Here is a 13,543-nt window from a genome sequence, read left to right as displayed (position 1 = left end):
TATTGTGTAACAATAGTACAAAAGGAGTCCTAAATAGAGCAATATATCCCATTAAATATAGAAGACTGGGTCTGTGAGTGTCTTGTGCCTTCTTTACACTGCATGTCTGTTGCATGTTTGCCACATAATCTTGCAGAGTGGCTTAGGGATGATCATCAATGGGATCTTCTGGTGGTGTACAGACTATCAGCAGAGTGGAGAAAGAGGGGATTGGTTATTGTTAAAGAACATGATGAGGACTGCACTGAGCTATACTGTTCCTGAGCTAGATGTTCAGTGTTTGGGGTATAATATAGTAGGTGTTAACTTAGGGCTTCCTTCACTACTGGGGTAAGTTGATCTAAATTAAGCTATTATGTGAATAACGTAGCTGGAGTCGACGTAGCTTAGGTCAACTTACCTCAGAGTCTTCACTGCGCTGGGTCGATGGGAGACACTCTCCGGTTGACTTCCCTTACTCTTCTTGGAGAGCTGGAGTACCGGGGTCGACCAGAGAGTGCTGTTCCATCGATTTTGTGGGTCTTCACTAGACTCAGTAAACTGATCTCCCCGTGGTGAAGACAAGCCCTTAGATTATGTCTACACTGAAGTCTAAGGTGTGATTTCAGCACAGGTATATATAACCACATGAGATTTACCCATGCAAGTATAACTAAAAATAGCAGTGTAGATGCAGTGACATGGGCTTTAATTTGGGCTAGCATTGCAGGTAAGTATCCAGGATCCTGGAGTGCTTGTACAGCCATGCTGAAGACTGTGCCTCTTTCCTAGATTCATTCATAGATTCATGGATTCTAAGGCCAGAAGGGACCATTGTGATCATGTAGTCTGACTTCCTGTTTAACACAGGCAACAGAATTTCCCCAAAATAACTCCTAAAGCATATCATTTGGAAAAACAAACAATTTTTATTTAAAAATGGTCAGTGATGGAGAATCTACCACAAGCCTTTTGTAAATTGTTCCAATAGTTAATTACCCTTACTGTTAAAAAATTATGCCTTATTTACAGTCTGAATTTGTCTAGTTTCAACTTCCAGCCACTGGACTGTGTAATACCTTTCTCTGCTAAATTGCAGAGCCCATTATAAAATAGTGGTTCCCCACACAGACACTTACAGATTGTAATCACATCACCCCATAACTGCCTCTTTGTTGAGTTAAACAGATTGAGCTTTTTGAGTCTATCACTCTAAGACAAATTTTCTAATCCTTTAATCATTCTGGTGGCTCTTCCTTGAACCCTCTTCAATTTATCAACATCCTTTTTGTACTGTGGGCACAATATTTCAGCAGCAGAAACACCAGTGCCAAATATACAGGTAAAAATACCTGTCTACTCTTTCTTGAGATTCCCCTACATATGCATCCAAGGATCACACTAGCTCTTTTGGCAACACCATCACACTGGGAGCTCATGTACAGGTGATTATCCACCACAACCATAAAATGTTTTTCAAGGTCACTGTGTCCCAGGATAGAATCCCCCAACCTGTAAGTATTGCCTATATTCTTCAATCCTAGATTTACATTTAGACTATTAAAATACATATTGTTTACATGCACCCAGTTTACCAAGTGATCCAGATTGCTCAGACCCATCCTCTTCCTTGTTTACCACTTGCCCAATTTTTGTGTCATCTGCAAACTTGGTCAGTGATGTTTCCTTATGTTAAATAGCATTAAGTCAAGGAACTGATCCCTGAGGGACCTCACTGGAAATAAACTAACTTGATGATGATTCCCCATTTACAGTTACACTTTCAGACCTATGCTGCTATTTTTGGCTGTGCTATTGCAGGTAAATCTAATACAGGTATGCCTACACATGCTGTAATCATACCTTGGCTTGCAGTATAGACATACCCTTAGAGCAGTCACACAGCTCATTGTGAAAGGCATGTGCAATATAGAAAAAGAACAGGGCAGTGCAGTGTGACCTCCACAGCTCTATCACCATCTCCTACCTGACTTCCACTATGTGAATTTTCTGAATATTTGAAAATCTGCCTCAAAGTCTTTTTTAAAATATTGTTTCTAAAAATTTCATTGGGTTGATGTTACATCAGAAAAAAATCTATATTAAACAAAGAGGTTCTAACTGAACATCTGACCCAAAATGAAAAATATATAATGGTGCTAAATACTGTGAAACAAATGAACAACCACACACTTAACAAAGAAAGGATCATTACGATATTGAATTCAGGATTCAACAGAATACTGATCAGCTAATCTTCTAATTAATGTATCAAATGACCCTATTCAAAAAAGGATCCCAAACAATCAAGAAAGATGTAAAAAGGAAGATCACATTATAATTAATATTGATAAGTAGCTGAGACGATCATTCACTGATGTTTTGGCTTAGGCCTAATGGCTACTGGATGCTAACTTTAACTATTCCTTTGGGTTTCCTTACAGATGAGCCTGGTCATGTCAAGATTTTTGATCATTCTATTTAGTAAGGCCAAAATATTCGAACAAGGATGTTCAAAATTAGGCACACAATGCACAATTTTAGTTCTTCAAATCTCTTAACCTAGATATATTTACAGTATGACATGCCTGCACACTTAACTAGGAAAATTAGTGTAACAACAATAGCCTCTAATGGGTTGTGCTTCATAAAAAACATTCAACTCATAACCGGTTTATGACATTGGCTCATCAATTTCTGTTGAAGGGCTGAAGTTTGAGTTCTGGGATTCAACAGATTGTGAACATAAGGAATTGTGAGTAAAATTAAAAGACCAAATCTTGCTCTCAGCTCTCACTAACTCCCACTGAAGTCAATGAGAATTATCTGGGTATATCAAGGGCCAAAATTTGGCTCTAATTATTGTTTTTGTATTGTGGGTGCACACTTTCTTTCCACCCCATGTTGCTGATTTCTACTGAATTTTATATGAATATTGATATGAACATTCTTCATTAAGGGAACTTCCACACGCAGAATGGGTATAAAATAGGCATTAACAATCAGAAATACAGGTTCCCTTTAGTTAATGCAGCTGCATCTCCAGCTTAATTAATTGTATGTCAACCATATGGGAAAATCTAAAGATACATATACTTCCACTGAGTTTCCCCCTGTTAAATAACTGATGTGTTCAGCAGTTGCCATTAAAAAGTCTATATTTACCAGCAGACATTTCCACATTTGACATCTGTTGGTAAATGTTGATTTTTAGTTGTAACCATTGTACTTTTGCTGCTTCTTGTCATGTACAGAAAATATCACAGATATTACATAGTCATCTAAGTTTATATATTAGTTTATATATTAGAATCAACAGTCAGTTAAAAAGGAAAATATCATACTCAGAGCTATAGATACACTTTTTATTGAGCATGGGAAATACAATAAAGTAACTAAACAGTTTGGATCCTATCCAGCACAGTATATCTGCAGTCTTCTGAGCCACTCAGTTTGTGGAAGATCTCCCAGCTCTGCAGAAAGCCTACCTATTCAGAAGAAAGACTGGCCGACTTTGGAGTGCAAAACACAAAATGAACAAAAACAGTGAACCGGAGAGCTCAAGTTTAGTAACTGCATTTAAGAAACTTCCTGCCTGCTCTTCTCCCTATTTAGATTCTGCGGATCTCCCTATGCTGAGGCAAGGCAGCTCATTGGCTTGACTCAAAAGCAATTCTTCTGAAGAGCCTCAAGGAGGGAAGATGAATAATTTATTCTAAACACATATAGAATTTAATAGAAAATACTAATCATTCTGTAGAGCAGTGATACTCAGACCTCAGTGGTTCAGGAGCCAAATTAGTGATCAACATTACCCAAAAAAGCCACAGCAGTGTGAATTCATTGTTTCATTTGTATATTTAATACATATTATTCTCACAGCAAATAAGTGAATAACTTGATAAAAAATTTGATAACTTAATTGGTTAATAGCATAGTAAAAGCTGACTGGTTAATAACTTAGATTGGTTAATAATTAAATCACACAGTGTTTTAATATCATGTGCTGAAGAGAGCCTCAGGAGACACATTAAAGAGCCACTTGTGTTTCACAAGCCTCAGTGTGAGTACCACTGCTGTAGAGCATTGTTTTTATCCACTCAATAGAATTCTATACTTTGGGATACACTTCCCCATTAATATCATTATAATATTAATATGACAGTTAAAAAAGCAAAACCCAGAGAAAAGGTATCACTCTCTATTTTTTTAAGGGAGAACAGACTAGAAGGAAAATAGAGAGGTTGGGACCTGACAAGCTCCTTAGCTTCCTTTTCCTTGCAGACAGAAATAAAGGTCCAAGCCAGAGACCTCCTAACTCTATTGCCCTTTTAATATATGTTCATTCAGCTCACTGGAGGTGTTATCTTACAATAAACATTACATGACTGCTACCCAAGCAATACTTTTCCTCAGAGTCTTAAGTAGCCATCATAGTTGTATTCCTGAGAGCCCCCACTGAGCATCTGAGGCCAGCAGTTACATAAAATCCTTAATGTCTAATATCTATTCAATGATATAATAATAGTTCTAATAATAGGGAAAGAATAATGGTGACTAGTAGCGGCCTGAATACAGAAAGGTGTGAAGACAATGGGAGTGTCATCCAGGGCTTAAATTCTCATTCCCACTCAGGACTTGGGACTGTAACCCCATGGAGGGGGCGCCAGGGCTTGAGGCTTTAGTCCTTCAGGGGAGAAGGGGGGTGTTGGGGCTTCAGTCCCCACAGCGCATGCTGAGGCTTAAGCCTCAAGCCCCGGTGCTTCCCGTGGGGCTGAAGCCCTAAACCCCAGGGCTCCAACAGGGCTCTGGTGGGTTCTGACTGAATTTAAGCCTTGGTGTCATCTAAGGAGCCTCATCCACCCAGGCAGGGAGCCGCTGACATGAGACAAGAAGTTCTACAGGTAGAAAGTTTGTATCTGTAAATAACGTGATTTGAAGAGACTGCTCAACTTCGTTGTATATTTTTTGTTTAATTTTGTAGCTGTACCAGCTGCTGTAACTCCAATTCAGGATCTTTAATCCATCTGGGCTGGAGCACATGATTTAAGAGGAGAGGCTGAGGGAACTGGGATTATTTAGTCTTCAGAAGAGAAGACTGAGGGGGATTTGATAGCTGCTTTCAACTACCTGAAAGGGTGATCCAAAGAGGATGGATCTAGACTGTTCTCAGTTGTAGCAGATGACAGAACAAGGAGTAATGGTCTCAAGTTGAAGCAAGGGAAGTTTAGGTTGGATATTAGGAAAAACTTTTTCACTAGGAGGGTGGTGAAGCACTGGAATGGGTTACCCTAGGGAGGTGGTGGAATCTCCTTCCTTAGAGGTTTTTAAGGTCAGGCTTGATGATTTAGTTGGGGATTGGTACTGCTTTGAGCAGGGGATTGGACTAGATGAGCTCCTGAGGTTCCTTCCAACCCTGATAGTCTATGATTCTATGTAATGTCCGCATACAGACACCTCCAGAGCCCACAGAACTGCACATATACAATATAGTTAATAGAACTGTGGGCCTGTGGCTTCAAAAGCATCTTCTCCTCTTCAGCCAAAAAGAATCTCTGTTAGCTGGTATCAGTACTTGATCCATTCCCAGAGGCACTAGGGGGCTGGGACAGGATCACACACACTAGAGCCAGTACAAGTCGCCTTTTATGAATTAATAAATGAGAGAGACTAACAAAGCTGCCATCTTAGTCATAGAAGACTATTTCCATCATTGTTCTCATCTGATATCTGTTTTCTTTGAAAACTGAATACCAACTAGGTCACATCATTAGTGAAAAAGATCTTTGAAGCTCACCGTATTTATGATCCATATTATTGGAAACATGCCATTTACTAAATTCCACATTTGGCTTTGAGAAACTTTAGAGGAAATATTAAATGTCTTCTGTTTTGTTACCCATAGAAAAAAGTGAAGAAAATAAATTTAGCTTTTAATGTACACTGTTGATTTGTTTTGCTGGCATGAAATTTGACAATGCTACCAACTATATCAGCAGTAGTTCAGCAATTTCAATATATTTAGTCAGTTCCAGATTTTGAAAATTCCTAAATATATTTTACTAATATGGGCATCTTTAAACAAAATCACTTTTTAAAGCTATCAAAATATCTAGACATACCTGCTTCATATGTTGTGGCATGTGCAGTCATGCTCCACGTGCTTGACCTTCGACCTTTTGTTACCATGACAGAGAATTCATACATAGTGTTTGGCTTAAGGCCTATTACACTATGGCTCAAAGCTGTTGTATCTGCTGACTACAAAAGGGGGGGAAGAGGAAAACAAATATATGTTTAAGCAAGTAAGACTTGAAAAACGCAATCCTAGAAAACTAACTTCCACACACACTTTCTCCATATAACAGAGAAAATGGAAGAGCATAATAGAGTAACACTAAATAACCTTGGCACTGTAGCATGTATTTTAGTGGAACTATTATTAGTACTATAAATAAGATACTAAACTTGTTTTCTATCATTTAGACAGTTAACTAAGGTATGGAGAAAAAATGTTTAGCAGCCTCTAATGGAAGTTTACAAATACATATTTTCTCACCAGAATGGTTTTAACTAAGGCACTCTGGTCTTTCTACGTTTCTTGAATGAATATGTATTTAATTTCTTATAAAAACTAGAACTGTTAAGTCTTGTATTTTTGCTTGTTTAATTATGCATTATTTATCAGGCTCACTACAGCATGTTAAGAACAGGTATATAAACTAATATTGATGTGCATATTACATTTTTATAATGTAGATTTACCTGATCTCAGCCTGTTCTAAGGAATGACTTAAGAGACACAGCACATTTTTATCACATGAGTAGAGCCAGAGGAAAATTGCAGGATAAAACTGGTGAAAACTGAATGAAACCCTGTCTGTATTTTCAGAGCATTATGAAGCCCCATCATACTGGGCCCAATTTCTGAAGAGTTAGGCACTTCCAGTGAGATGTTGAGCATCTTCCGTGCCCACTGACAGCAGTGAGAGTCGAGGGCATGCCACATCCAGTATAATATGTGATCTCAGCTCATTTATCTGAGCGGTAAATCTTTAACTTGTACGATATATCTGATGGCCTAAAATCTACCAAATGATGCCTGAACCACTAGAGCGGGTGAGTGAAATTTATGCCCAGTTATGCAAAACATCTGACTTTCATCATTAGAATGGATCCTTTTTCACTGTTCGGTAGGATGTGTTTGGAACTCTGCAGCTCTCTGGTATTCACCAATAATGTCACCCATGTGTAGACATTAATCATCAGCCCTAATGATGCAAGTTAAATCTTGTAAAATGTTACAATTAGCTTCGAAGGCAGTGCAGAATACTGCTTTGCTTTGCTACTCCACAAGCATTCACACTGAGGCTTTGCACAGCTGTTAAACAAAGAAGCTTCTGTATTCAGAGACAAATTCCGTCATCTTTGTACTCACTGGGACAAATCGTAGCCCTATGCAAGATAATGAGAGATTTGCAGTTGACTTCTTTGAGACTAGGATTTCACCCATTGAGTAGTCCCCCACTCTGTGAGTAATCCTAGTGAAATCAACGTGTCAACTCATGGAGTAAAAGTGGCAAAATTTGACCATTAACTATGTGACAGATTTCCCTGTGGTGGGAATTACTGTTCACCATAAGTAAGCCACTGACTTAAGTGGGACTATTTGTGGAATGAGGTACTACACAGCATGACTGAAGGAAGCTAAATCTTATAGACAGCACTGTAGAAATTAAAGTTATATTGGTAGGATGGCCCATGCAATGATCTTTGGTGGAAGACGACCAAGGGGGAGGCCAAAGACCAGCTATGTGGACTAGACATAAGCTGACTTTATGGAGACCAATTTGCATGACAGCCAGGCATACTATCATGAGTTCTGGAAAAAGGCTATAAAAGCCGCCGACCCCAAATAGGAAAGAAGAAAAGGAAGAGGAAGAAGAGCGCTGTAGGAATTAAACTTTCCTTTTTTTTCAAACTTGCCCAGATATTTCACATGCTCAGGATGAAGGGACAGGAATAAAACAAAGGGCAGGTCTCCACTATAGCACTACATTGGCACAGCTGTGCCCCTGTGGCACATCTGGTGAAGACACACTATACCGGTGGGAGAGTGCTCTCCCGTGGCCATAATTACTCCACCTTGGCAAGAAGCAGAAGCTATGTCGGCAGGAGAGCATCTCCCGCCGACATAGCACCAGTGTGGACAGCGCAAAACTTATGTGACTCGGAGGAAGGAGGAGGGAGAGTATTTTTCACAAACCTGAGTAATGTAAGTTATATTGACTTAGGCTGTAGTGTAGACCTGCCCAAAATGTTTGGAAAACAGGCTGGGGTTGAACATGTTCTGGACACAATAGGCTTTGAGTGAACATACATTCATTGTGACTTTTTTTTATTAAAAGTCAAGTTGTGAGATTGCTGCTTCTGGCTGAACTGGAAATAACAAAGGAACAGACTGATGTGACAGATATTGCAACTGTATGCAGACCTTGGGGGAAACATTGTATCAACATTGTATACTGTGATAGACCCAGACCAGTTGGGTACAGAAGAGTAGCCTTATTGGGATCCAGGAAGTGGGCGGGCGAAGCTCGCCCACTGCTAAAGGATTCCCCCACCCGGCCTAAGGGTGGGGGGTCCACAGGACCTGGAAAACCAATTAATTACGGGGGACAACTAATGAACAACAGGGACAAGAGTGCGGTCAAAGGGTCAAACGAAGGGAACTGGACGGGGACACCGAGCAGAGGACCCCGGACAGCGCCCACTGCTCCTCAAAGGCGTCAAGGGAGTCAGTCGATGCCGCCCAGAGGAACTCTGCCCGGAGGCATGAACGGACAGAGGATCGGAAGTAGGCCCCACAGTCGCAGGAGACCCATCGGCCAACCTCCTCACCCTGGTTTTACAGATGGCCACTTTAGCCAGGGCCAGGAGGAGGTTGACCAGGAGGTCCCACGACTTAGTGGGGCCACGGACAGGGAGTGCATAGATAAAGAGGTGAGGGGAAAAGTGCAACCAAAATCTTAACAAAATATTCGTGAGGAGCCGGAATAGGGGCTTCAGCCTGGCGCACTCCAGGTAGACATGCGCCAGGGTTTTCCTCACGCTGCAAAAGGGGCAGGTGTCCAGGATTGGGGTGAACAACGCCAAGTACACACTCGTGCTCACAGCCCCGTTAATGAGCCGCCAACTGATATCCCCGGCGGGCCTCGGGACTAAGGTGGAATATAGGCTGGCCCACTGGGGCTCCTCACCCTCTAGAGGTGGCAGGAGGTCCCGCCACTTTGTGTCAGGGTGGTACAGAAGAGTAGCCCTATTGGGATCCAGGAAGTGGGCGGGCGAAGCTCGCCCACTGCTAAAGGATCCCCCCTCAGCCTAAGGGGGAGATCCACAGGACCTGAGAAACCAAATAATTACGGGGGACAACTAATGAACAACAGGGACAAGAGTGCGGTCAAAGGGTCAAACGAAGGGAACTGGATGGGGACACCGAGCAGAGGACCCCGGACAGCGCCCACCACTCCTCAAAGGCGTCAAGGGAGTCAGTGGACGCCACCCAGAGGAACTCTGCCCGGAGGCATGAATGGACAGAGGATCAGAAGTAGGCCCCCAGTCGCAGGAAACTCCATCAGCCAACCTCCTCACCCTTTATAGATGGCCACTTTAGCCAGGGCCAGGAGGAGGTTGACCAGGAGGTCCCACGACTTAGTGGGGCCATGGACAGGGAGTGCATAGATAAGGAGGTGAGGGGAAAAGTGCAACCAAAATCTTAACAAAATATTCGTGAGGAGCCAGAATAGGGGCTTCAGCCTGGCGCACTCCAGGTAGACATGCGCCAGGGTTTTCCTCACGCTGCAAAAGGGGCAGGTGTCCGGGATTGGGGTGAACAATGCCAAGTACACGCCCGTGCTCACGGCCCCGTGAAGGAGCCGCCAACTGATATCCCCGGCGGGCCTCAGGACTAAGGTGGAATATAGGCTGGCCCACCGGGGCTCCTCACCCTCTAGAGGTGGCAGGAGGTCCTGCCACTTTGTGTCAGAGTGGTACAGAAGAGTAGCAGAAGGCAGATATACTGGCCACTGGATTAACAGTGTTCTGTTCCCTGACTGACCAGAGCAGGGGCTGCTCCAGGCTAATGAGAGCACCTGACTCCAATTAACCTGCAAAGAGTTAGGTGAGGCCATTAAGCTAATGTGACCACCTGACTCTAATTAAGGCCCCTCTGATAATATAAAAGGGCTCACTCCAGTCAGGCAGAGAGAAGCCAGAGGAGAGGAAATGTGGCTGAAGGGCTGGTTAATGAAGACACCCTCAAGTCATTGGTAAGGGAGCCCTGAGGTAAGGGAGAAGCAGGAGAGCTGTGGGGAAGTGGCCCAGGGAAATGTTGCAACTCTGGCAGTAAAAGGTTTGCTTTTTACAGCTGCTACCATTAGGGTCCCTGGGTCGGAACCCGGAGTAGAGGGCGGGCCCGGGTTCCCCCCAACCCACCACTGCAGAAGCACCTCCTGGGAGGGAAAAACAGGCCCCTGTCAGGACAGGAGGCTAAACTGTTTTAGCATGAGGCTGTAGGAGCAACAGAGACTATGGGAATTCTCTCACCAACCTCCATTGCTGGCTTATGTTGAAAAAAGCTCAAGTAGACTGTACCCCTGGCCCTAGAGAGAGAAGGGCTATGTAGTGAGTCTCTGAAGCTCACATAAACCGCCTGGAAGCGCGGGACCCACGGGGACAACTTTGGAGCTCTGCCACAATACATACAATCCCTGTGGGCCAGGGATTGTATGTATGACCGTGTCCTTCTCCACAGGGAAGTGTTACCCGAGCTGCTTCAAGAACTAAAATAGCAGGGGGTTGGGAGGAGGGGCAATTATTAAGGTGAATCACTCAAAATGTAAACTCCTCCAGAGAGATACCACTTTCTGGAGAGGTTCAATCTAGATTTTCCTGAGATTACGAGACAAATACATAGCTTTTGGCATTAAAAAAGCCATGTTTAAATTGACTCAGGGCCTTTGTTCTGATCCAGCTAATGGACAAGACTTTCTATCTTAGGGCCCCAACCCTTGCGGATTGGAAAGACTTTGGCCCTGCTAGGGCCTCAGAAGATTGATGGGTGACTTCTGGTAAGCTTTCTGCATGCGGATTGGAACTTATTGTTTTTTGTATGTTTTCTTAATGCTTTTACTGTAAGAATAAATGTGCTTGCCTAGAGAGTAACTTGTAACTGTTGGCAATACACTGTTCATAGCCCTCAGAGAAAACGCAACACACAGGGGCAAACTTTAGGCAGAGTGCCTTTCTGGGGTATCCGAGTGTAAGGCAGGGAGCTGTGCAGCCTTAAGATCTCCAGGGAGAAGGGAATGGGACAAGGGTCCTTGGTGAACGCTGGAGACCTTAGGCCTGACTGGTCACTCTAAAGCGGACCATGGAGGAGGGGATACAGATGCAGTTACCTGGAAACTGCGACAACTAGTTAATGACACTTCAGCTACAGATTGGCTAAACTAAAATTAAACCAAACCAACCAACAAACAAAAAGCCCAGAGGGGTTTGACTCTTCATCCCCCAATTCAACTGAACTTTCAATGGAAAAATAGCAGATTTGGAGACTGTCTTGAGTTCTGGATCAACTCTAATTTCCATAATTCTCCTTCAGGTGGAATCAACATGAGCCATCTCTTTTGTTGTCCTGTTCATTAAAAATAACCCTATATGATCACCTTAAGTTTTTCCATCAGGCTTGGTTGTCCGTATAGTTACTTTATAGTTACCTAAGCTTTTGTTTCCAGTCTTGACCATTCCTAGGGTTCCTTCCTATATCTATGTGTTGTAATAAGTTAGTTTCTTCAATGAGTTCCACTTATCCATTTTAACAGTTTCCCAGCAAGAAACAGGGTGGGGTGTCACAGGCAAACACAGTTAACCTGTTGAACTCATTTTACGTAAGTGTGGTTACTATAAGATGACACTAACAAAGCTAGCTTTATATTTTTTGTTTGGCACCTGCAATTTTCCACTGGGCCTGCACATGATGAACACACAGTGACAATGTGGACAATTTCATAATTGTCTAAAGGTCACGATAAATAATGCTGTGCTCTTTGGAGCCTTGCTCTTACTATAGGAACTAAATTAATAAAACTGTCTCGTTCTACTGTATTCCACATTTTACTGGGAATGGGAATAAATCTCTCAATGGGTACAATTACATCAAAATACAAAACTACACTATTTCAGAAGCCTTAATTTTTCTACACTGGAGCTTACTACACTGCCAACAAGCCCCATGTGTATGCTACATGAGCGTATAAGAATTTGGTGATCTTACGGTTTAACACTGTGGCCCAGAACAGTGCTATCTGAGGTTGAGATAGCTATGATAGTAATTGTGACACCACTCATTCTGTGATACACTTGAAAAGATGTTCAAGATGTACTGTTATATAGTTAAGCACGTTTAACTAGTATCTCTTAAGACATTTAAGATCATCAGCATCTACAGTTAAAAGACAACTGGCCTGATTCTTCTCTCACTTACACTATTGTAAATCAAAAGCAGTGATTACACCAGTGCAAAACTAGTGTAAGCAACAGAAAAATTAGGACCACTGAATGAAATTCTGGCAGATGTGTTATGGTCACTACTAGAAAAATCATGTCCAGCAGGGGGAGTGAGAAAAAAAGTTTCCACAATTATTTTGTCTCCTTTCAAAATCCACTGACACAGTAATATAGCTCAGAGTCTAAGAACAAGAACCAGATTCTAAAAGGTATTTAGGTGCCAAAAGATGAAGATAATTCTCTAGTGGGATTTTCAAATGCACCTAGGTCCCTAATTCAATAAATATTTTTAAAAATCCATCCCTAAATCCACGTTTCTAATCACAAATTCATTTACTCACTAGTGGCCCTGTGATCATAATAAGAACAATCTGTACTAGAGAATTATGTTTGGGGTGGTGACCAGTCACTTATCGGTGAACATATTTACAGTGTATATGTGCAACTATTGGGAACAATTGCATGTTGCTGAAGAAGATAGCACCATATGGCAAGAAAAGTTAATCAGTAATTATGACATGGCATGACAGGAATGGTGAAGCATGTTCACCAGGAGTGATTTGGACATTATAAGATGCAGGATATGAATTGACTATAGTATGTAAATTGATAGAGTTTATTTTTTCAGATTATTAATTATTATTTTCTCTCCTATCCCACATACATTTTAATATTTTGTTGGCATTAGTGTTTGAAAACATCTTTCATTTACAAGCAGTAGGATATTCATCCTATTACAGGCTATTTCCAAATTGAGAAGTTTCCTGTTCACTTGGTGCTTTTTGAGTGTTTGTTGCTAATATAATAAAACAGGGATTTCCAACATCGTGGTTGATTTGAAATTGGCATCCCAGTTTCATTCTTGGGTATTATGCTGTCCAATCAATGACTTTCTAACTTACATACAATATGTAAAATTAAACATGAGAACCTTCAATAATTAGATTTTTAGTGTGGCATTTTCAGGCCAATAAATACTCTTAAAAAACCGCAACTA

General features: G+C 41.7%; 1 protein-coding gene across 1 annotated transcript in view; it reads right to left on the bottom strand.

Annotated features, from left to right (window-relative positions):
* Nucleotides 1–13,543, bottom strand: part of DCC (DCC netrin 1 receptor) — a 967,455-nt gene that overhangs the window by 104,257 nt on the left and 849,655 nt on the right. The window contains exon 19 of the mRNA XM_078852711.1: nt 6,102–6,240. Within this exon, the coding sequence (XP_078708837.1) occupies nt 6,102–6,240 (139 nt within the window). The remainder of the gene's footprint in view (nt 1–6,101; nt 6,241–13,543) is intronic.

Source organism: Lepidochelys kempii, chromosome 5 (assembly GCF_965140285.1).
Source record: "Lepidochelys kempii isolate rLepKem1 chromosome 5, rLepKem1.hap1, whole genome shotgun sequence".
Taxonomy (NCBI): domain Eukaryota; kingdom Metazoa; phylum Chordata; order Testudines; family Cheloniidae; genus Lepidochelys; species Lepidochelys kempii.
This window is presented reverse-complemented; position numbering and strand designations above follow the sequence as displayed.